Here is a 24,060-nt window from a genome sequence, read left to right as displayed (position 1 = left end):
TTACATAACATATATATGTTCTAATAAGATTGTGATTCAATTACAATCTTGGAGTTGTAATTTACTTTGAACATTTCTTTTAAAATCAGATGAAAAAAGGTTTTAAAGTGATCCAATTTCAATTTAACAACTAGAACTAAATCAATGTATGTGTTATACAGAAATAGAGGATTTACACATTTAAATGTTTTTTTTCCTCACATGTATTTCTGTGATGTTATTCTAAAATGGAATGGATGTACCAAACTATGCAAGAAAGTCATTCTCCCTTTCAAAGCTTAATACCATCTAACAATATTGCCCCTTTTTTTTCATTTCTGATATGTGAAGCTATTTCATCTACCTAGCTTTACCTTGTTTATATTGAGAGAAGTCAATATCTTGTGCTGTCTGATTTCAATGTCATGCTTTAAAAAAAAAACAACTGCATGCAAAGGTCAGCAGCTTTGAGGTTGGGGATATGTGTGGATGAATGTGAAGGCTTCGCATGTCATTTTCAGAACGCTTGCTTGCATAAGCCAACGTTGTTTTAACCGTGCGCCCCGGTGTCCACGGCGGTGGATGATCTTTGGTGATGAACAATTTGCTCAGTGAGGTGTGACCGTGGGCATTATAACGGGGAGCAGTTGCAGTGAGCGAGAGCGACAGAGACCAACAGGGGGAGAGAGAGAGAGCGACAGAGAGAGAAACGAGAGAGTGAGTGGGAGGGAGGGAGACTGGAACTCTATACCACACAGACAAACCCACAGAGGCTCGCAAAAAGCCGTCTCGCCTGCAACACACTCACTCTCTTCCTAACACCGCTTGCAGTGGATTCTCCATCTTACTACATACGTCTGCAGGTAAGCAGCTGACATTCTCTCGTCCTCTTAGATGTCTCCGTTTGACCCTGGATGTTTAATTTAGCAGGCTTATCTTCAAGGATATGGAACGTATGGGATTGAGTCATACTGAATCTTGTAGATACTGAAGCAGAAACGTAGCTGCAATAACACAGCAGGTAAAAAAAATAAATAAATCTGATGCACACAAACTAACTATTTCCTCAAAAATGTAAGAAAATTGTCAGTGTGTTGATAAATAGAGAATGATAAATTGGTAAGATGAAATAATTTCTATTAGCTGTCATTCAAGGTTAATGACAGTGTCTCTCAGTGTGACATTTGGAGAAAAACCATGGTAACATATTTCATTAGCATGTAAATCCATGGTTATGGTGTATCCATGACTGCTTATCCCATTTTCAATGAAGCACACAGGGAATATTTGCAAGCATGTGCATCTGTTTAGATGTCAGTGAAACAGGAAACATTCTAGTTGAGATGAATCGCACGAGAAACTGCCCATTTGCAATCAAGAGCAAAACCTACACTTCCTCAAACGCAGCAGAAAAAACCCCCAAATGGTTCTCAAATCTGTGAGATTACCGCAACGTCTTTGGCTTCGGCTGTCACCATGGCAAAGGCAGCCAGTGGAACGTCTGTGCTAGAGAGCATCCTTTAAAGCAATCAGGTTCAGGGCATTCATCAGAGCTTAGATTAACCCGAGCGACTACCCGAATCAATAAATGTCGCACTCAAGCTGTGTTCGGAAGCTTATTTTAAAGTATCAGAATGCATTATGGGTTAATTCATAAGAAATGCTTAGCGTCTCGCTCTAAATGGTACCTTGTATGTCCTAACTGGAGGAGCAAGAGCACGTGCAAGAAAACGCAAGAAATAAATCTTGTTTGTAAACAGGGAGTCAGGGCTGTTTAGCTAACTGTGGTTAAGTCACCTGTTAGAGTCTAACTTGTGATGCAGACCTTTCAGAGACAACAGTGTCTTATTATTATTATTATTTTTCTTTTACTATTCGACAAGATAGCAGCTTTCATTAAGGTCGATAATGTCCAGGGACTATTGACTGCAGCTGGTTGCATAATTCAATCTGTGGATCTGCTGCAACTCATGAGTTGATTATGGGACCTCTGATGTGGAAGATAAAATTCAAAATAATTAGAACTTGAGCCCCATTAAGACTGGGTTTTGATCAAACCAAAGGCTCCCTGTTACATTCTTTGTTGAGTAATAATAAACACGGGCAATGTTAAATACATTTTACAGTCTTGGGAAAATGTAAACGGTTGCACACAGCAACAAACAAAAACATTTTCTGAACTATTTCTAAATATATTATTGCAATCTTCTTCATTCAAAATGTTTAAATATTACTTTGATAGTACCGCTGGTGCTACTATTACCACTTATAATAGGAATAAATAATATAGTTATCCATAACTCAGAATTATGGATATCATGCAATAGTTAATCCCTGTGTTAAAATGCTAACATAATAAAAGAAAATAATTCATTTAAAGGTGAATTGCAAGTTTTCCTCACAGCTTTGTGTGGCTAAACGCTTCCAACCTCATTGACTAAGACATATCTTATTTACTAAACCGCTGTAACACAACAACCCAAAAACCAGTAAGTATGGCGCTGTACATCAGACCAGTGTTTCCCATCCCTTCAGCCCAGCTGATTCCAATTGATGGTGGATAATCAGACGTTTGTTAAACTGCAATCATATGAATCAGGCTTATTTAAGCAGGAGAACATCTAAAACATGCAGTGTGGTGTGTCTAGTGGACCAATTTCCTCTTTTTACAAAAAGAGGAAATTTTTGTATAAAGATTCTTAAAGATTTTCTTACAACAATGTACAAAAGGATACATTGTTGTAAGAGAGCTTAAAGAGGGAGGAGTTCAGAATTATGTTTTGAATTTTGATAAAAACAAGGTACAAACTGTTCATATGTTATCTATTTTAACCACCGTAAAGCAACTTCGGACTCAAAAAACATCAAGGCAGCATATGCAAACGTAAAGAAAAAACAAATAAAGAACTAAGAATTAAAGAGAAATTAGTCCTAAAACAGTTTACAGTGCCTTACAAATTCCACTCTCAGCATGTGTTTCACTCAGGAAGATTACTGTGTTTGTGGCTCCGTCCTTCACCACATCCCATGTTAATAATCATCAACGTCTGTGTAAATAACTGCCAAACATGATCATCCCTCAAAACATCATTATGGTTATTTGCTTTATAAAATGGTGTTTCAAGAAACCACCACGGCATTTTTAGAACTGGAGTCGTATAAAGATAGATTTGCGTGTCAATTAAACTGCTAATGACATTTCAAGTGGTTCTGTTCACAACAAAAACGTCAACTGAGGTAAAATCTGTTGAGGAAAACCTGACTTGGGTTCAATCTGGCAGTAGAGAGGGATAATGTTTTAAAATGAAGTGGTGGTTAGAAATAAGCAAAAGGGGCAAACACAAGCAGCAGAAAAAGGTTGAACTGGCAGCTTAGAATGTTAATAAAACTTTGTATTTTCCTTTGTATGTCCACTAAAGTGGAAGAATTTGTACATTTTGATTTTACACGGCATACATTTCTAAACGCTTCCATTTATAACTTTTAAAAAGCTGTTGAAGTTCATTTAGAGAACCGTTTCAAAATCTTGGGGAACCTAAGTCATGTTTTAGTTCACTTCAGTCTTGTTCTAAACATAGTGGGGGGAAAAATAACTCAGTAGTAGTAATGATTTTACTCAGGGGGAAGCACAATGGTTCATTCTAAAGTGCAAAACGGATCTGGAATGTCCGATTCGATCAATGTTTATGGTAATGTCTGAGCAATAAATAGGGCGTCATGTTGCTTTTTACAAAACAATTAGTTTAAAATCGAGTGGGGCAAATTAACAATCATATCTTTCATATGTTAGGTTTGATAAACTGAAAAGAACTTCAGAAAACCTTTTAGGTATTTGTGTTTTTCTCACTACGGCTATTTTCTACTATTTTGTCTTACAAATAAACGCTTAGTAGTCAAGCAAAACACTTCCCTCACTTGGCACAGAATACCTCCCTGTTGGTTTAAAACACCCAGCCACATTGAATATTTGCAGAACTGACATCTGGAAAAGGTCACTAGATAGAAGACCGTGACGTTAAAAAAGCCTTACTTAAAAACATGCAAGACCATGATGGGGGAAAAAAAAAAAAAAAAAGCATGTGTGCCCACATGCAAGAGCACTTACACATAACCATGGAAATAATACTAGAGTGAAAAAAGTACTGCTTGTAAATACGCACACCCACACATGGAGGAAAAAAGGCAACTATCACCCACAGCAGTAGCCATTTGCAGGAAGGTGAATTGCTCCACTATACTGGACTGCGTCACTGATACCCAGACCAGCTAACAGCAAGTTTGTTAAAAAGTAAAGACATGGGCAACTGTCAGATCTTCTCGGTTTGTGGCTCCACGCGTTGTAGAGTCTCGGTTTTAGCCAGTCAGCAAAGACAAACAGCTCTACTTTTGATCGTCTTTCTCTATTCCACCTCAGGTTTTACTATGTGATCATGTTTTTTTCCCCCCCCTTTAAATAAGGGCAACTACAACTGCAGCATTTTGATTTGTGAAAGACTTACAGAGGCAAAATTCTGACACCAGATCAGTAAAACAAAAGCAAATGTTCAGACTACAGTAAGATGAGGGCAGATTATGATCAAGATGGCTGCTTGTGCTCAGAAAGCGAATCAAATAAGGAATTCTGATAAACACACAGAAAGACTCTGGCAAACAAAGATGCACATGACAGAGACTGCTGCAGTGTTGAGCTTCTCTCTTGCACTGATAAGGGTACAATAGAATAATAACATGGTGGGTTTGAGTTTTTGTCTCTGTTCTGCTGCCTGTATTGTTTGCTCTGTGCACCTCTGCTTCATTGATCGCAGCACAGCATCAGATTCATCCTTCCATCTGATGGAAATGGAAACAAAATAACAGAAGGTTTGTGGTTAATTTCCTGACTGACACTTGGTACACTTTAGTTCCATTTATGACCGCAACTTAACCAGGCATGAGTCAGATGTGGTGGGTGATTGCTGAAATAAGAAGGATGGTAAGTAACTAATGAGGAAGCTATGTGGACTTGCTTGTTCGTTACTCAAAATGACGGATGTGGCAATCAAACTGATTATTTATGACAGCATTATCAGATGACACTGCAATATATCTTAACTCCATAACCTCAATTGCTTTGGCTTGGTCAAGATGAAATACTTACTTCTTCTAGTATCACTGGTTTTCTTTTATTTGGTCGACTTTTTTAAGTAGACAGGAATGTGTCTAAGGGCGATCGAGTCCTTATATAACCGGACCTTAAAGGTGTGTTCATATTCTCAATAAAATGTTTGATACCAAGCAGCCCTGGAGCCTAAAGATGCTTTTTTCAAAAAAAATTACAGACTGAACAAAACTTTGAATATCAAGATGAAGTGGTAACATACAGTTTTCTCAAACAAGTTTGTTTGTGCAATTTCCTAAGTTATTGTAATCCACAAACTTGTGACTTCAAGTCAAAACTCCACCAGTATGCACTCCTGATCAATATTTAAGAAGATTGGTATGGATATAACGAAACATAACCCAAAGATTGGCAATACTGCTGAGGATGCAAACACCAAGGATGCAAATGACTGCCATATTGCTCCCAAATTACTACTGGCATATAGTTATATATAATTCAGGTCTTATAGGTGTAATAATTCAGAATATCACAAGACTTGATGAGGTGCAGATATGCCAGAGATGCAGGAAGATGACAAACCTGCTGAGGTGAAAAGAAACTGCCTCCAGAAAATAAATAAATGGAGGTACATTAGGTAACATAATGTAATGGAAAAAACCTGAGTAGTATTTGCTAAATCCATCCTGCATAGTGTTGTTCACCTTTTCTGAGCTTTCCTTCACTTTAAGATGATGAATAAAAGTGATACTATAGTGAAATGTGAGAATGTTAGCCAAACTAAATTATACATACCTTCTGCTGTTTTAATGATAAATATTTTATGGTGGAGCAACTGGAGAGAAAAGATAATTTACTTCAAGACACTATTCCCTTTTTGCTGTTTATTTGTATAAGAAGCTGTTGACAAAATCTCTGAAGAAACCAGAAGGAAGAGCGCGTGTGGGTGTTTACACCAACTACAGAACAGTACAAGTGGGCAAATAAGTACACAGTGTGCAAACATAGACTGAAGTCCAATCTCAACTACAATCACATCTCTGCATGTTTGAACAGTGTGCAGGTTGGTCACTGCAAGCTCCAGCGAACAACTACCAAAAATAAGCAATACCCCTATGGAAACTGATCTTCACGCTGCTCAATCAAAGTGCTAAAAGTAGAGTGTGTGTGGGAAGCTCTGCTTAATCCTCTGTTAGTCAGAGTTCAGACTTTTATTAAGAAAGTGTCGTTCATCTCTTGAGGTAAAAATACAGGGAGAAATGGGTGGTTAAACATGTAGCCTACTGACCAGCGAGACTTTTTTGAAAAGGAAAATAATTAACTGAAGACACTAGAGAAACATGACATGAATCTGCAAAAATAAGTTGCAAATCAAAAAAGAACAGGTTGAAAGAGCAAAAAAATCATTTAGAAAAAGACAAAACATCAGAGAGAAAGAGAGCTTCATAATCGTTGCAGATTTCTGGGAATATTGATGGGTTATTTTTTTTCACTCCCACTCAAATATCTTTGTCTGTTTGAAAGAACGAATAAATCTGAGATTTAAAGACAACAAGGTCAAAAGCCTGGGTATGTTCAGAGGAAGTTAAGTACAGCTGAAGCACACAGGTTGTTGTTCTCCCAGGGGAAATTCCTTCGGTGCTCCAATCTTTTCACTAAGGCAACACGCTGGTGACTTTAAACCATGTAATGTTTTATAAAAGAATAGGAGGTCCCCCTATTCTTAAGCTGACTAGCCAGACTTAATTTCTTCAGTACTCCAGCCCAGCTTAGAGAAAATATCTCTCAACTGCTGCTTTTCAGTTACATATAAAATGCATAAATGGATGGATATGGATGAATCTGAACATCCTCCAGCTTAACTGTTTTTCTCTCATCAGGACTAATATATAGTCTCTGCTGGTACTTCGTTTGTAGTTCAAATATTTTTTTTTTATCACCACAATTTTGCATTCTTCCTGAATATGTTATGCTTGAATACATTTTCACTTACGTTTCTTCTTTTATTTAATTGTAAAGCACTTTGAATTACTTTATGTATTTAATTTTTTTGTGTTACTAAGAACTGGTGACATAACATTCTTAGCTGCCGTCTACCTTCAACATTTGGTTGTCAAGAGTTTGATCTTTTCAACACTTAAATCACTGTAAGTGGGCCACTAAGTAAAGTTCTTCTTTCAAATGTGTTCCTTGGAAAAAGACAAATTAACTGATGCCAACTCTTTCAAGTCAAGTCAACCCAAATGTTGCAGAAGAAAAGTGTGTCACCAAGTGTCCTGTGTGTTCTTGTCTTTTAGGTCATTTAGTAGAGAAGCCAGCCCTTCCCCGCCTCAGGGGTCAGCAGAATAGAGAACAACATGTGACAATCAGTGCTTCGCAGTCGACAGCATGCTTCGATTCCTTTGGACGATGGCTCTCTTCTTCTGGTATTATTTGCTACTTCACAGCCGAGCTCTGGCCGATGAAGAAGCCACAGGTGAACTCACACCATCAAGCAAAAATTCTCCTGAAGAGAAGTCTAGCATTTACTCATGGCTTCCATCCATGCCCAAGCTTCCCTCATTTGGCTTATTTGGGAGATCAGGTGGCAAAAATGAAGACGCTGTCTCAACTACAACTGCCAAAGGGGTGACAGAACTAATCGGTCTCTTTGAAGACCATACGGGATCAGGAGAAGGGAGCAATTCTGAGGAATCTCAACAAACCACAACGTTGACTCAAGGGCTTTTTATGAGTGTGGCAAAGATAAGAACTGAGCCACCTCCCACTGGGACATCAGATTTGCCATACAGCAGCATAGCTCAGGGCAACAGTGAGACTTTTGTTTCTCCCACAAGCAGCTACATCAGAAATACTCTGTTCACAAACAGTCCTCACAGAAGTAACACTCCTGAACAAAACACAACACATATGTTAACACCATGGAGATCCACGACAGCGGCGACTTCTAGCACAGGTGCCACTGAAAATACCCTCCCCAGTAGTGTTTACCGGGAGACCATCGTTCCCACAGAAAGGATTTCTTCAACAATCCCACCAGAAGCTACAGCTCCCACTGCCATGACATGGAAAACAGTCCGAACCACAACACCCAAACCGGGACTGGTGGAGACTACTCAAACCAGCACACACCTTCTGGGGCTTGTTACTCTTCCAGCCATTTCAGAAAGTAATTTTGTTGGGGAACAAGAAGATTTATCTGTTAGTGTTGCCCTTCATTCAGTTAAAGGAACATCAGAAATTCACTCCACACAAAGTAACTGGAACTTGGGCTTGTCTGAGATCAGTCTGGTGAACACTGAGCAGCAGCCAGGGGTTACTTCGACTTTTCTAAGGACAGATCCTACCACAGTAGAAGGCACAACCTCAGACATGAACCCCACACAAAACCCTTTAGACCTCTCTGAGACCAGTACAGTGAACTTCGAACAACATTCAGAAGTATTCCCTGCTGCCCTCAAGACGGATCATAACTTAGAAGTGGTCAGGACAACATCAGAAATATATCACACACAAAGCTACTTATACTTGGGCTTCTCTGAGACCACTACGACGAATGCCAAACAAGAGCCAGGAGTTTTCTCTTCTACCCTCAGGAAGGATTCAAATTTAGTGGCGGCGACCACAAAAGCAGAAATCCAGACTACACAAAGCCATTTGGACTTGGGCTTCTCTAAGACGAGTACGGTAAATGCTGAACAACAGCCTCGGGTATTCTCTACCACCCTCTGGATCGATCGTAATTTAGCTGTGGAATCCATACCAAGCACAACTCAAAGCCAAAGGGCCAACTTTCCAATTGTAGAAGGTAAGCAGACTTAAGCAAATCCATAGAGCCTGAATTGATTGAATAAATGTGATCAATCATGTGCAGGCAGGTTTTTAGTGTTCGATAGATGTTTGTCGAAAGGCTACTCATAGTTTGGCTTTTTTCAGTGATACCTCTGCCACAAGGATTGACATTTATATCAAACCTAAATTCTATTGAAAGTGTTTCAAATTAATGCTTTGTGTTTATCAAAACTCTTATCAGTCTAGTAAAAATATGCTACTTATCTTCTCATTCTCAAATCTATCAATAATCAGTCTGACAGATGAATAATCTTGATCATTGAGCTTTATTGCTTAATTTAAAGAGAAAGGAATACAATTTTTATAATATACAATCAGAATACCTTTTGATCTCAATGTGAAATGTCTGCAAATGTCAGATTTCTGAAGAAGTATGTCAGGACAAAAATACAAGCTTGTAATCAGTTTTAAAATGATACACAGATGAGTACTAGGTTTTAACATGATATGATGTTGTTTACTGGTCAAATAATTGGTCTATTAAACTTATAAAGACAGCTGCCAGCACTACAAGAGCTTTTGGAAAAAATATCTGCTGTAGAAACACAGAAACTCAATTACACAGTCTTATTAAATTTCCAAAGCATCCATAAAGCATAAAGCAGTGGAATTCCTTGAGCAATACGCTGTGGGCGACACAAAAGACACTTTGGGTGATGTGCTGTTTGCTCATCATCTCCCCTAAATCCTATGTTAATTTTCTTCCAGCTGTAATCCATCCCACCCTGTTTCCAAGCCTCTTTATCCCTCATACTACAACTTTGGCCATAGACGAGTTTCTTAGAAGCATAACCCATAAGTAGAAGACAATCTAATGTGCAGAGTTTACCAATCGGAAAAGGAAAAGGTGGTGAACAAAACCATCAAGTGGAAGAGTATGTTTCAGCAGTCTCTGGTTTGACATTGAATCAGTAACACCTTTTTCTTCTGCCCATCCCCCATAACTGGTGTGAGGCTGGTGTCCGTATGTTTAATGAGATTTCAGAAGGAGATCCTCCTGCAAGTACAGACACATTCATCATGTTGGGTCAAAGGTTGGGCAAGAAAATCATGAGTCGATTATTCCAAGCAAGGGAGGCTTTGGTATGCATTTGATGAAATCATGATTCATGAGCGTCAAGTGCCTTATCCTGCCAACCCAACCCATGTCTCTTATTATATTCCTTAAATACACCATGGCATCTAAATTAATTTCACACTGTAATTTATTATATTGTATCATCCTATTTTCTTTTCGGAATAATCTGAACCTGCTTGGCATTCCTAAACGACCCACATGTTTATCCTCACCCTGATTGGATTTCAACTTCATTAATGTAGAGCTACAGTTTGTTAAAGTATAAGTTTAAGATTTTCTGAATACGTCATGGCTGATTATCAATGCTCAAATGGTTTCCAACTTTGGGAACTGATTTCTAGTGCAAAATATGAGGTACAAAGTGAAACTTTCTTTTATTTATCAGCTGTGTTGGAATGCAGCGATCCCAGACTCTGATCTCACACCCTGTGCCGAATCTGCTGAATGTTTTGTCTGTGGCGATTGTTGTGTCTGCTCTTGTTTTCAGCTGTGCATTATACTGTGGCAAACAGCAAAGAGGGGGTTTCAGCTGGGCGGAGAGGGCTTCTGTGTTCATGTATCAGTATTCTGAATGCACACTCAGCGAAACCACCATCTCTCCTGTGGGACCGTCTGTTTGCCAGTTGCTATTAGGATGGTGAACAGGCTTCTTGCCATTTAGACAGATCCCTCCCTCCCCACCCCCTTTCATTTTTAAAGTCATTTTATCTTTCTACAAACACAAATCCCTTTCACTTTGGTCCATGGACATAAAATTCAGCTTCAGGGTCACTGACGCTTGGAGAGATAAAAAAAAAAAAATGTGTGAGAAAGAAATACATATAAATGTACACACAGTACCTTAGGATTAATGTGGATTAAAATAAGCACTACCCAGTTTTTGCAATTTGAGTAATTTCATGTCTGAAGATGCTAAGCATCTTCTCCACAAAAATGTGTAGTTCTTCATGCTTTTAAAGAGCATTTGCTATGTGACCTTGCCCTTGAGAAGGCTGTCAGGGATGAAAACGAACAGCAATGCTGCGCATCTGTGTCAGATAATCCATTAAGGCACCATGCAACACAAGCAAACAAGGGCAATTAGGACAGAGTAGGAAAGAAACAGAGGTTGGGGATGTAGGTTTTTGACACTGAAGTTTATGCTTGCCTTCTTCCTGTGTTTATGTCATAAATCGGTAAGAATAAACACAGCATGCATCTATAAGTAAGTATTGAAAGCCAAGTATTTTTTTGTAATTTTAGAAACCACTTTTTAAGGCTGACCAAATTCTGTTTTAACCAAATAAAAAAAATTCTCTAATGAAATTTACAAGTTTTTCTTCCTATATTTTACAAAGTATTTTTATAAGTGGGATATTATGTAAAACTGACTTTTTTGTTTTTCTCTCACCAAAAACTTACCTGCAGTGTTACTTTAATTTTTTAATCTTTGATTTTTTTTTTTTCATGAATATCTGAGGAATACTTAGCTCCTAAAAAGCGCCACCTATTTCCACTGAAATAGTGTCCAGCTGAGCTTCTATCTCATAGAGCACCTTTTCCTATGTCTTTCCCACTCAGCTCCTCCAGACCAGCGTTGCAAGCAATTTATAAACACCTGGTGGAACTCTGAGTCTGCTGAGCTCATCATAGGAATTACTTCTCATTTCAATGCTACAGCACAACATCATCCCTTCAAATGTTGTAGAATAAAAACAAACATGCTAATTCCACCCTAAATGGCAGGAATTGAAAAACTGAGACTTATTTTGCCAAAGGTAATGCTGTTTTCTGCCACCGGAGGCACTGAAGTAAAAACTCAATCATGACTGACTAAATGGATAGTCATAAAGAGCTGTGATCCAGAAACAATTTCCCTGTGTTCTAGGTGTTGTTTAAAACCTAAAAGTACAAAATTATCCAATCTTAGGAATCTAAAGGGGAAAGATGAAATTGTGATTATCAAAAACTTTGTTTCATATAAGCAACATAAGCAGCAGATATTAAGACAATAAAAAAAAACCCAATAAAATCTGAATTATCTTAAACCTAACAAAAAAAAAATCCATACATCATAACACAGAAATACTTTGTTCATTCTAGCCTGTTTTTCTATACAGTCATGTCAGACTGACATGTAACAGGGAAAGCAGGGCATCTCTTTATTTTTGTTATTCTCGATTAGATTATCATACTGCCGGTTTCTGCTGCGCTGCAGAGACAAAGAAATCTCTGCTTTCTTTGTCTATTGAACCTCAGGGCATTTCTCAGAAACCCGTGAGTGTTTTTCTTTCAGAAAACTCACTCAGGCTTATCCTGGTCATGATGAAATAGGGAGCAACATCATCTTTCTGTTGAACATAATTGGGAGCTCTAAAACATTACACGAAAACTCCTGAGCCAGAATCAGTACAGATGGCTCAGAAATCTTTGTTTCGGTGCTTGTCACGTTAATGATTATGATGATAAAACTGATTTGCAATTCACAGAAAGGCTTGCTAATAATTTTCTAATGTATTGTGATATTTCATGACCCATTTCTGCAATCTGGTATAAACGATGAATCGCAGGAATTTATAGTGGCACCGCATCCGAGAAAGTCAAACACTTATCGTAGATATAAAATCTTTCATATACTTGAAAATGTTCAAGGAAACTGAGCTATCTGACCTCTTAAAAGCAGATTATACACAAACTCATTAGACACTAAAGTAATAATCAGCACTAACATGAAAGACTGACCTGCTTAGCAACTAAAGAGGAAATTTAGCTTCTTCAGCTTTCCTTACAACCCCTTGTGTTTTTATTTTGCTATTTAAGCATTCTGTACAAGCAGTCGATCATTAGAAATGTTGCCTATGATGAGCTAATAACCCGGACCCTGACTGTTCTTACGGGATTAAGTCAGCTTGTGCACATGTTTACTCCCATTAAACCATTTGCAGCAGATTTTATTATGCGTAATTTAATCTCCTGTCACATGCACATGTGATCCTGTCTGTAACCAGATCTGAGAAACTGCACTGAGCTGCTTGTGTTGTTAACATGAAGCAGTAACCCTCTCATCAATTTTTAAAAGCTTATATTTATGTGTTTTTAGCTGCACAGCTAATCCACTGCTACGTTTATCTTCACCAAGAAGAATTATATTTTACATTTTTCAACATCTGATTAAGGTTTGGACATTACGTCCTTACAAAACCCTAAACAACACTTGTCGTAAAACAATTCTCCACTTGTTCTCTTGTTAACAATCATTAATTTTGTATGCTGCATAGAAAGTTTACCCATAGAACCCTAATAAATCATTAAATCGCCCAAATTAATGATACTTATGTTGATCTTTATGTTTTTGTAAACCTCTGACCTCAATTGTACCACTGACCAACATCAGATTATTCCGGTCTGTATTTTCAGACACACGTTTTATTATTTTCCTAATTTTCATCGAGGAGTTACCAAACTGTGGTTTAAACATCTTTTCACACAGTCGTACCTGGTAGGATTGGTATTTAACGCTGAAAACATAAAAAGTTACAAAGACATAATACAAAGGAGTTTTTGCTTAGTCATGAAAAATCTTCTAAAACTAATATTTCTCCACTTCTGTTTACACTAGAAAAGAGTCTAGATTTGTAGTGAACCAGGATGTACACACCCATCCACATAAGGATGTCAATGTAATTGGACCACAAAAGGCCCAGTCTACTGTTCTATGGATGGCTGCCTGCAACTAAGTGGTTGATAGACCAATTCTTGACAGAACTGGGTTGAGAAATGTAGTCGTTCCATTTTCCACAGAGTTAAGTCTCAGATATGCTGTGTGCAGAGTGAAGAAATGGTTAAGCTATCCTTTGGAAAGCTTCAGGTCTACTAATCTGCTTCTCTACTCCAGAGATGCAGTGCTTCGAGAATTAAATTACGCTGAGATCACTATGTGGTGAAACTGTCTTCCTAGAGCTACCAGGCAAAGAGACTAAGGAAGAGGATGAGGCTGCGGTTACTTCAACTACAGACGGGGACGCTGACACACATTTGACAGACACTTCCACATCATCTGCCCAGCTACTGAAAACATCCACGGCACACAACACAGGTAAGAAAACACATCAGCGACAAATCAGAGCTTCTTTTAAATTACACTCCTGTTCAATCACTTATTTTCAACCAATTAAGACTGATTGCTGTCCTGCATGCTTCTATACCTGAAAATGTGTGACAAGTACCCTGCATCATTTCCTTGTAACCATTAATTGCTTCCAGTGGGAGAGGAAAGCTGCTCACACATGCTGGCTGTTTAAGAGGACACCAGAGAGCAGAAAAGATAGGGATCGATGCCCACCCACTGAACAAATACGCCCCAGAACTGTTCTCAGATGTAAAGAAAGTAATTGGTTCAAAGACAAGCAGCTATTATTTATAAAATAATAACTTAATTTATTAACTGATTACATAGAAGGCTGCCATTTTTTCCCCACGTAAACTATATTTCTTTCTAAAATCTGATGTGACTGGGAGACAAATGGAGTCACTGTTACTAGTAATACAATACACAAAGATAGTTACTCCAGATAGAACAGGATTTAAAGAAACAAACATTCCCACACTGCAAATAAAAAACAGCTTTAGATGAGCAAGAAATAAAAGACTAAAACCATCTCTTTGTACTTCAACCCCATGCCATCTTTCACTTCTACTACGATTTTATATCTATGCAAATTGAGGAAGTATTTTCAGGGAATATTTCAGGTATCAATTTAAATCGCAGTGACAGTTACCTACATTATCCTCATTATTGTTTCTGGGACGAAGTGTAAAAGTGTAGGTCCGTGAAACATTCGCATAATGTCAAATGATAAAATATTCTCATGAAGCCCGTTTCATGTGTTGGTCGATTGTAAATGTACATAATTATGAAACTTATTTCTGTTCAGATACATTTTTGGCCCAGATCACAGCAGCAGATGTAACCTACATTACCTCACCCAGAATAGCAGATGATGTGATGTGATTTTCAAAAATAGACCTGTCGAATTTTCCACACGTTAATAATGAAGAGACACGTGCCATTTAATCTAGTAGGTCAAAAGTGAGTGGGGGGGAAATATAAAAAAAGATAAATATTCCAAGTCTGTGAATCTATTTATTTTCTAAAAATACTCAAAGAGACTGATGAACCGAATTTGTTATTATACGCACTCTTTGACGGCAGGTCTCTTTTCACAGCATAATAAACGATTTAAGAAGTTGCTGTTGTTTCACAATTACCCTGAAGTAAACTTGTCGTCCTCCTCATAATGTTTAATCTAACTTCCCTCAGAGCTCCCGTTTAATTGCTTTCCCAGAGGTGAACCTAACAGAAAACAAAGACAAACAGCTTCCAACTACACAAAGACTTTAGTTTCATGAGGCAGAATAAACTTGCAGCCAGTACAAGATTGAAATGGGTTTTATAGTCCTTTGACAACAAAAAGAGTACTTTGTGTGTATTACTTTCCCTTAGCTATAGGTTAGGTGCCTCAGGTGAGACATTGCCGTCTTTAAAAGTGCGACTGAAAGAAAAATTAATACAGCCATGTGCACAATATGATTTTTCCACATTTCTACTATTAGTCTTCATCAAATATTTGAATAAAAAGTCTCAGTTTAGTTTCATATGAAATAAACCATGTGAATTTGGTCACAGAGATGCCATGATTAACACTTTGCTATGCAAATTTTCCAATTAAATTTAGTTTATTTATATAGCACCAACTGGCAACAAATGTCATCTCAAGGTACTTCACAAAAAATCATTTCAATTCAATCATACATACAGTACATTCCAACTGATCCAAGTTATCAAATAGTACAGTATGCTCAATTAGATATTCAGATTAAGTTTTTATCTAAGGAAACCCAGCAGATTGCATCAGGACTTGTTATCCAAAAATAAAAAGCGCATCCACCTAAACTAACATTAAAACTGAAGTGTATGTCACACTTTTCTTTTGTTTTAGGGGAATAAACTGGAAAACTATCCTTTTTCTTTCATTCGAATATGTGTTGGATGAATGAAACTGGGGCTGCTAAATACAATCGCTTACATGAAAGCATCCTCTTTCTGTTCTCTACAGTATTTATAATCTTTCCCTTGGTATCCATCATGGTTACTTTTCCGTCTGCTTCTGATGTGTCAACTTAGCTCAACACGAGAGACTTGTTAACACAGGAATGTGTCAGATAACCAAGCAGCATGAAGTGGAATGTCAAGCTCCCATCTGTCCGTGTACCGTAGGCACCCACACATCAAGCCGGCAGATCAAATGTGACGCCAGCTGACAAGAAAGAAGAAGAACATGGGCCTTATTCATCGCCCCTCACTGTTTCCACTCAGTCTGACTCGCTGGGTTCCAAGCCAATGCCCTGAAAAGTAAACAAATGGCTAGACAAGTCACTGACCTAACAATGTTCCCAACCCCACCTACTTTATCAGCAGCCCCCACGTTTAAAATACCTACAGTTGCGTGTTTGTTTTACACTTCAGCCAAATTTTCCATCCCACTACTAAATGCTATGGCAAAACCACTAACATATTGCTGGAGTATTTGATAAATACGTTGATAAAATGTCAAGCATAGGTTTTTAATTTGCCTTAACGTTTTCATCTAATCATGTTTCATTGTAATATGAGATCATGGATGCACTTTCAACATGAGTCTCTGTAGCATTCAGCAAGGCGTCCTGTAGCCTGATTCTGCCTCTCACTGCTGACCTTTCAATCTCAACTCTGCTAATTAGCAACACGAGGCAAAGCTAGTTAGCTACCCTGGGTACTAGGCATAATTTCTTTCTTCTTTTTTTTTTTTTTAAAGCAACCACAAATCCATTTTTGATGGCGTGCTTTTAATTGTCGTTTTATGTTTTTGTCCACCTGTGACCATTTTTATTCTGGTAACACAAGACAATTTTAACTTTATATGTGCTTTCCATGTTCTGTTTCAGGCTAGCTCAGATTTCTGTGTGCAGTGTGTTGCATTTCAAAGAATCAGCTGAATATTTATATGCCTATGTTTGGATATTTGGTTGATAATTGTAAAATTGTAAGACATTATAATTTAAATTTATTCAGACCAAGAAGCAGTTGGTTTGCTGATTTAATGACTGCATAACATCCTTTTCCTGTCTGAAATGAATAGTGTGACTGTAAGGCTCATGGTACGCCTTACATTCCTTACATAATGGTTTGCTATGGTAATGATTTTGGAAAAAACACACAAAAACGAGTTTTTATGACTTCATTTTGTTCGCAAAGTCATAAGACAATAAAAAATATTTTTTTAAAAAATCAGTGCATCATCTCACAATAATCTGTTTTTAAAAAGATTGATTATTAGTTTTTTTTGCCCTTCTTGGGGAAATGACAAAACTCAGGACAAAACAGCAGACTCTCTGAAGTAAAGCTGCTCTATTACACTGACAGAAGCACTAGCGGCTCACTGTGGGGTCATATTTCTGTAAGCTTGACATTTTCCTCCAAGTCTGGGACAGTTTATTCAACACTCAGCTCAGAAAACAAACAAGAAAAATGATAAAGACAAGAGCCAGGCCAGGAAGAGGGAAAAATTATGGTTTTAAAAACATATTAAGCAACTAGGAGGACAAGATAGTGCCTTTAATATTGTTACTTGAATGTCCTCTTTCTCCACGTACCTCAAGATGACCACATATTGTTTGAACAACACCCATGAGAATTGTGTGATGCAGGTAAAATGCACTAGAGGGCAAGGATGTTTTCCTCTTATTGCAAGAATAATAAAAGGCGTTTTTCATCCTTTCTTTCTCCACCTGCAGCTCCAAAGCCAGACATCGTTAACATAACAGAACTAGCTGCAGCTGTGCATTTACTCTAAAAGACAGAAAAGCCAGCTGAGCTAATAATGTAAAGCATGCTAAATTACTTGCACATTTAACACTTGTAAAATTAAACTATGTAACTTGAAAAACATGGAGGGGGGGAATGTTTAGTAGCATCAGATCCACCGATGGGCGTTTCCCCTGTTTTTGCCAGTATGGGCTAAAAGAAAATTAAAACAACAGCACTGAACTAAGAGACGGGAAAAGGTTGGGAAAAAACACAAGAACGTAACTTACAAAAGTGAAGAGTCTGAGACCAAAAAAAAAAGTAAAACCGGAATAAAAACTTAATTGGAGATGGGAAAAAAAATAAGACAACTTCAATTTATATGGAAACATTTTGAGGTTTTGTGGTGCCAGGGCCAGGACATTTATAGTTTTAAACTGGCACCACAAGGTTTGATGAATTCTCCAGGTATTGCTAAATGGAATATAACCAACGTTTTTCTCAGTTTGTATAAACTCGTGTAGCTACTTAGACAAATTAGAAAGTGTGAGGAAGATCCCTGTGACATGACAGGAATTGCAAAAAGCTAATGCTTCACACTTCTCTGAGGCTGCCCACAGTGTGATTAACTGTGCTGTCAGTTTATTCTGGCTGCCGCTTTATGTCATTGGGGGTCCATTATAGTCCCCGGCTGTTCATGAAGACGTTATTGTCTCTGATAAGCCAGCAACAAGATCACTAATGAGTCTGTGTGCAAATCAGATGCTGTTTCTCCCCGTGGGTTGCACTAGCTCAGCCATAGCAGCCAACCAAATAATTATTATTATAAAAAAAGAACAAGCAGAAACATGTGAAGCTCTGTGATGTGGAGCCTGAAAAACAGACATGCTTTCTGTATGAACTGGTTTTGCATTCAGTTCAAACCACATTAACATACTACAACATGGCCCGTGAGTGCTTTCCTGCACATTTCACACAGACATGGTTACTCCCAAATCCTCAAAGCTAAACGAGTTTCTTTGTAGTGCCAAAACATGACGAACACGATCCATAAGTAAGTTACACGGAAAGTCCAGATGGCTTATGTAATGCAGGAAAAAGTGGCTCTGTGGTTGTGACACACACACACGCACACACACACTTTTCTGGGCCTAGCTCAGTTTAAAGTTGTGTACTTACAAGTTTTTCCAGGATTAGCACATTACAGGCAGCATTATTTTTGCAGCGTGGATCAAAGCAGATTGTTTTCCACTCTTGTTCTTACAACTAGCTAAATGCTGTGAAAGAAGATTCCTCCAGAGTTGTAAATAATTCATCCTCTCGGTTCTGTCTCCTCAATTTTTGACTGTCATAAATTTTTTATTAATTCTATCAGATATGCAAAGTAAATTTAATTGTCTCACTATCTGTCACTGCAGGTATCCTCTCTGAATCTCCATCATTACTTCTGTACACTGAAGACTGGACATCTAACCTACCAAGCAGTGACGGCACCTTACTTCCAGACTGCAATAAGGAACGCTCTGGAATCTGCAACCTCTCCTACACCTGGGATGTCACTACTTCCCTGAGGATGAAACCCACACAAAATATCACTACCACAAACCAGTCAACCAACGCCTTCCTAATCCCAGCTACACCCATGTTGGTGCCCTTATACACTGACTGGAACAGCGCCATGGCGGCCTGGGGCTTGGCGTGGGAGGCCCATGTCTACGGTGCAGGCGGAGTCTTTGCGGCGCTAACACTCGCCTCTGCACTCAATCTGCTTTGCTTGCCACTGAGATGTCCATCTGGGTGTGGCTATTTTGCTCTAGTCAGCCTGTTCCTTCTAGCTGCTGCATGCACCAGGTCCTTCTCCCTTCTTTATGATGCCTATGGCCACCAGGATCGCATATCCTCCACAGAGGCCTCACTCATGCTCTTTGAAGCGCCTTTTCCCTGTCTTACTGCGGCTTTCGGTTTGGTTTTTCTTCTCCTCTCAATGCGCTCAAGAATGCAGCTCTCATATTCAGCCTTTCAGAGACCCTGTTTCCTGGCCTGCCTCGTTGTCATGCACTTTGCTGCTGCATTTGGTCCAGTGACTTTCTTGAAGTTCTACCGCCAAACGCCCCCTTTGTGCCTCTTTCTGTCGTTGATCTCTCGTGGAGCCTTTGTGGCGCTCGCAACATTTCTATCTGCTGCCTATTTTGTTTTCTATATCTATGTGCGGGCAGACTCAAAGCACATCTATCATCTAAACAACACGTCTCCAACACCAGCTGAACGCTACAACCGTTGCCCATTTGCTGAGAGTCGGGACTGGAACCGTGCAGCTATAACCGTTTGTCTTTCAGCATTATTTTCTCTAGCTTGTGCAGGACTGCAGTTTTATGCAATGCTTAACGCTATGGGTGTTATTGGTGGAGAGGAGGTCTTCTACCCTTGGCCCTGGTGGGCTTTCCAGTTTAGCTGTAGACTGTGTGAACTCGGGGTCTGTCTCACCTTAGCTTTAGTGGTTGCTCAACCAGTTTTTTGTTCTGACCAGCTTCCAGCAGCTGGAAGTTGTTGGACTGAACTCCTAGCATCCAAATCCCCCATCCTGCCTGGGACCTACCAGTGGACACTCAGCCAGCAGGAGAAGCTTGCTATTGTTGACACTGTTGGACTTGGCGAGACAGAAAGCCTTCCACTTTACACTCTGATGGATGAGAGGCTTGGAAGCAGCCTGAATGGCTTGGACCTCCTCTACCACAGCAACCGGGCCTTAGTATATCGAGATCTCGACTTGGACTTAGGGTTATTGGGTTCAGAAAAACCTGAGGACGGGGGAGGCAGAGAGCCCTCAGGTGGATCTTCATTTTCAAGCGACTCCACTGCAGACCTGCGACCTCCTTCACCAATCAACTTGCGCCGTAGCATAGACGAAGCACTCTTCAGTGAAGCATTGTTTCCCATGAGCCTCTTCAGTCCTGTTAGACCCATTCGCTGCAGTGACGCATCTGTCAACAACCACTGGACGCTTCCAAGCAATGGTCCCTGTGAGCCTCTCTCCACCGACTCCAGTCTTTATCGAACCTCATCCTGCCTTGAAATGGCCTCTCAGCTCCAGTTTTCCGCCAGCCAGTCTCAAGGTGCAGCCACAGAAGGAGCGCCAACATCTCCCTCCACGGGCTCATCCTCCAGCAATTCGTCAGCTGAACGTTGGAGAAGCAGTTCCTCCTCCTGCTTTCTGTACCGTGCCTCTCTTGCTGGCTCCTCTCTTGTTCTTTGTCCAAGTTCAGAAAGACACACAAGGCAGCTTCCACAGGAAGGCTCAAATGTGGCCTCCCATAACCCACAAAGACACTACCAAGCTCTGGGAGCTGCCTCACAGGAAAGCCTGAACCTGTCAACTGAGACAGATCGATCTGTGCAGCAGGAATTCATTACGGTTTGCAGACAAATGGATTCGTTAAGCATCTGCAGTGAGACTATAGATTTATAAAAACAGACTCTTAAGAGGAACCTGAAATGAGTGTCTGCTTTGTGCAACAAGATGATTGGAATTTTAAATGGTATTTGATAGTGAATGTCAGCTTTACGTACTTCTTAAACACTATAGCTGCAAAAATGTTTCAGGAGGTTTGGTAAGATTTCTTAAGGATTTCGTGAATGTTCTTGTGAGTCTAAGTGCCAAGACTGTCAAAAGCCAAGAGACTGTTTGTAAATTTTACATGTCTTATAAAAGCAGATGATGCTAGTTAAATTAAGAGTTACTTTTTATGAAGTGGTGATATAATAAGGAGGTATTTGTACAAATGTTTTTATGGCATTCCAACATTCCAATAGGTTGTACTGTGACAAATATAAGCTCTCACCTGCTACTGTTGTAATAACAAATAACAAATACTTAGTCTGGATATGTTTTTCTTTCCAAATGTAAACATCTCATATCTACATATGTCTCTGAGGTATGGTGCAGCAGTGCCCTCTGCTGGCATATGAACAGTATTTAACATCTGTTTCCATACACAGTGTTGTAAGAGTGTTAGCTCATTACAGATTTCATCAGTTTTTGCCACACATAAATGTTCCAAATAATCAAACAAATTTTAATGTTGGGTAACGGTAAAATACAAGTATAAAATTCACTATTCAAATGACAATAAAAATAAATAAATAAAAAGCTCTCCAAACCAATCTGACCCTGTATTTGAACAGTAAACCTTATAATTGTGACAACCTTGGTTGCAGTAAGTTCCATTAAGAGCTTGCAACAACTAGCAGAATGTTAAGACTTTGACTACTCCATTCTTGTAGCTTCACTTTATCTTATTTTTTTTTCTTTTGTTTGTTTTGAGCAACTTTAATTCAAAATTGCTAGGCAACAGGATGTAGCAAGGTGATTAGTTTCTTGAGGGTCTTGCCAAAAATGCTTAGCGTGTCACTTCAACCAGTGTTCATTTTACACATACATAAAATCATTGGAGGATATACTGTATGCTCAGAATTTAAAAGAAAAACAAAGAAACACAGCATGCTACAAAGACTATAAAACTTACCGTATAATCAGTTACAATTGAGGATATCAAACTTACAGTTCGCTGGAATTCAAGATGCAATGTTCCGTCCTTCAACGTTAGTGCAGCAATCCTACGGAGGTAAAAGCAAATATTTATTTGCAACAAGGATAATATAATCTTAAGAGCCTTTGTTGTATCATTAACAGTTGTATTTAATTATACAGTGACAAGTGAATTAACATAGTTCAAAAGGAGAGGGGTAGTATTTGTTGAAGTCTGTAGAGCTACATTTACAGCTTAATACAAGAAACAAAGTTAGATGCTCAAAAGACCTCTTGGAGCACAAAAAGTAGGATAAAACAGACAACTTCCACATAGCCACTGTACTTTGTCTAAATTTCTTGCCTGTAATTTAACTTTGTAACTTTGAGAGTTAAAATTTGCTGGAGTCAAATAGAGTATTGCCCAGGTAAGCTGTTTTTATCATTTTAGCCTTTTGCCTGAGGAAGTTCACTACCCAACAGAAGCAGGTCATGCTAACCTGCCCTGTGCCTAAATTAGCTTATGCGTCAAGTCAACACTACTTACCACATGTGTTAATTTCTGTCGGGATATTTTATAACACTAAAAAGGTACACTTACGTTGAAAATGCCGCTCTCCATATTTTTGACAAGTCGCAGCTGCGCCAGTTGAGGGTTCGAGAAATGGGGCCCCTTCAGGGAGTTCTGCGTAAGCCGACCACTGTGGTTGAAAACTCGGCCCATCCTCCGTGGCGCTTCGAAGACGGTCAGCCCTCGGGGACCCGCTCTGAGCCAGGCTTGCAGCACCCCTGTGTGGGGAGCTCTGGTCTCACCAGCTTGCAGATTATTTTCCTAAACTCTGAGATCGCCAGGATTTTTAACCCCAATATAAAGTGAATCAATAATTGTGTTAATAACAGCGTATTCATGTTCTAACATAGATTGGTTTCTCTAGCTAGTTTCCTTTACTAAATCAAAGTTTGATTACTGGGTTCTCAGTTTACTCTAGTTATCTTTGTCAGAAATATTTCGTTTGATTATCCAAAACATTTCTGTGTGACAAAAAAAAAGGAGACCTACTGTACACAGCACTGTACAATCCTCTGACTGGCATATTAATTTAAGTTGAAATAAAGCGTTAAATATTTGTCTTCTTTTTCTTAAAGTTAAACCTAAATCTGATTGAAAAGAAAAGAATGACAGGAGCTCATGCACAGTATTGTATTTATTTATTTTTAACATATCAAAAACAGCAAAAGCAACTTTCCTCTTATGAGTGTTTTTACTGTAAACATATCCTAACGTGATCTTCCTCAAAATCCCCTGATGGATAATAACTGAAGATTTCCCCATCAGTTTACAAAAAAAAGGAGAGAGAACATTTGGTTTTTTGATTGCAAAATGTGTCACTGTCGACAATCGCTGAAAACTGAAATTGATACAGAGGAGAAACATTAATAAAATGTCGGTTGTGCTTTGTGGATGGACTAACAGGACTCAGTACTTCACAATTAAGACATTCTGGACAGCTGAATGACCTGTTTTAAATAGGGAATCTGGGAAAAATAAACAGCAGTTTCTTCAAACTTGTAGGCATTTGCTTTCTTCAGTCATAGTCATGTACATTTTTCTTGAAAGTCATTGTCGCTGCAAGCACTGTTAGTTCACCTGGTGTGGGATGGAGAAACTTCATTGGGTTAGAGAACAAATTAAAAACGTACAGTAA

The 24,060-nt window shown here is 38.8% G+C and overlaps 1 protein-coding gene across 2 annotated transcripts; it reads left to right on the top strand.

Annotated features, from left to right (window-relative positions):
* The first annotated feature begins 738 nt into the window (after nucleotides 1-738).
* On the top strand, nucleotides 739-23,480 carry prrt4b (proline rich transmembrane protein 4b). Of its 2 annotated transcripts, XM_015053044.1 has the most exons (4): nucleotides 740-842; nucleotides 7,375-8,885; nucleotides 13,945-14,082; nucleotides 19,248-23,480. In XM_015053044.1, the coding sequence occupies exons 2-4, from the start codon at nucleotides 7,466-7,468 to the stop codon at nucleotides 21,293-21,295; spliced, it is 3,606 nt and encodes a 1,201-aa protein (XP_014908530.1). In that variant the 5' UTR covers nucleotides 740-842; nucleotides 7,375-7,465; the 3' UTR covers nucleotides 21,296-23,480. The 2 variants fall into 2 exon arrangements, with proteins under 2 accessions (XP_014908531.1, XP_014908530.1); XM_015053045.1 differs by lacking the exon at nucleotides 13,945-14,082 and having other exon boundaries at nucleotides 739-842.
* The last annotated feature ends 580 nt before the right edge of the window (nucleotides 23,481-24,060 follow it).

The sequence above is a fragment of the Poecilia latipinna genome, unplaced genomic scaffold (assembly GCF_001443285.1).
Source record: "Poecilia latipinna isolate Pla-1442-1.1 unplaced genomic scaffold, P_latipinna-1.0 Scaffold1157, whole genome shotgun sequence".
NCBI lineage: Eukaryota > Metazoa > Chordata > Actinopteri > Cyprinodontiformes > Poeciliidae > Poecilia > Poecilia latipinna.
This window is presented reverse-complemented; position numbering and strand designations above follow the sequence as displayed.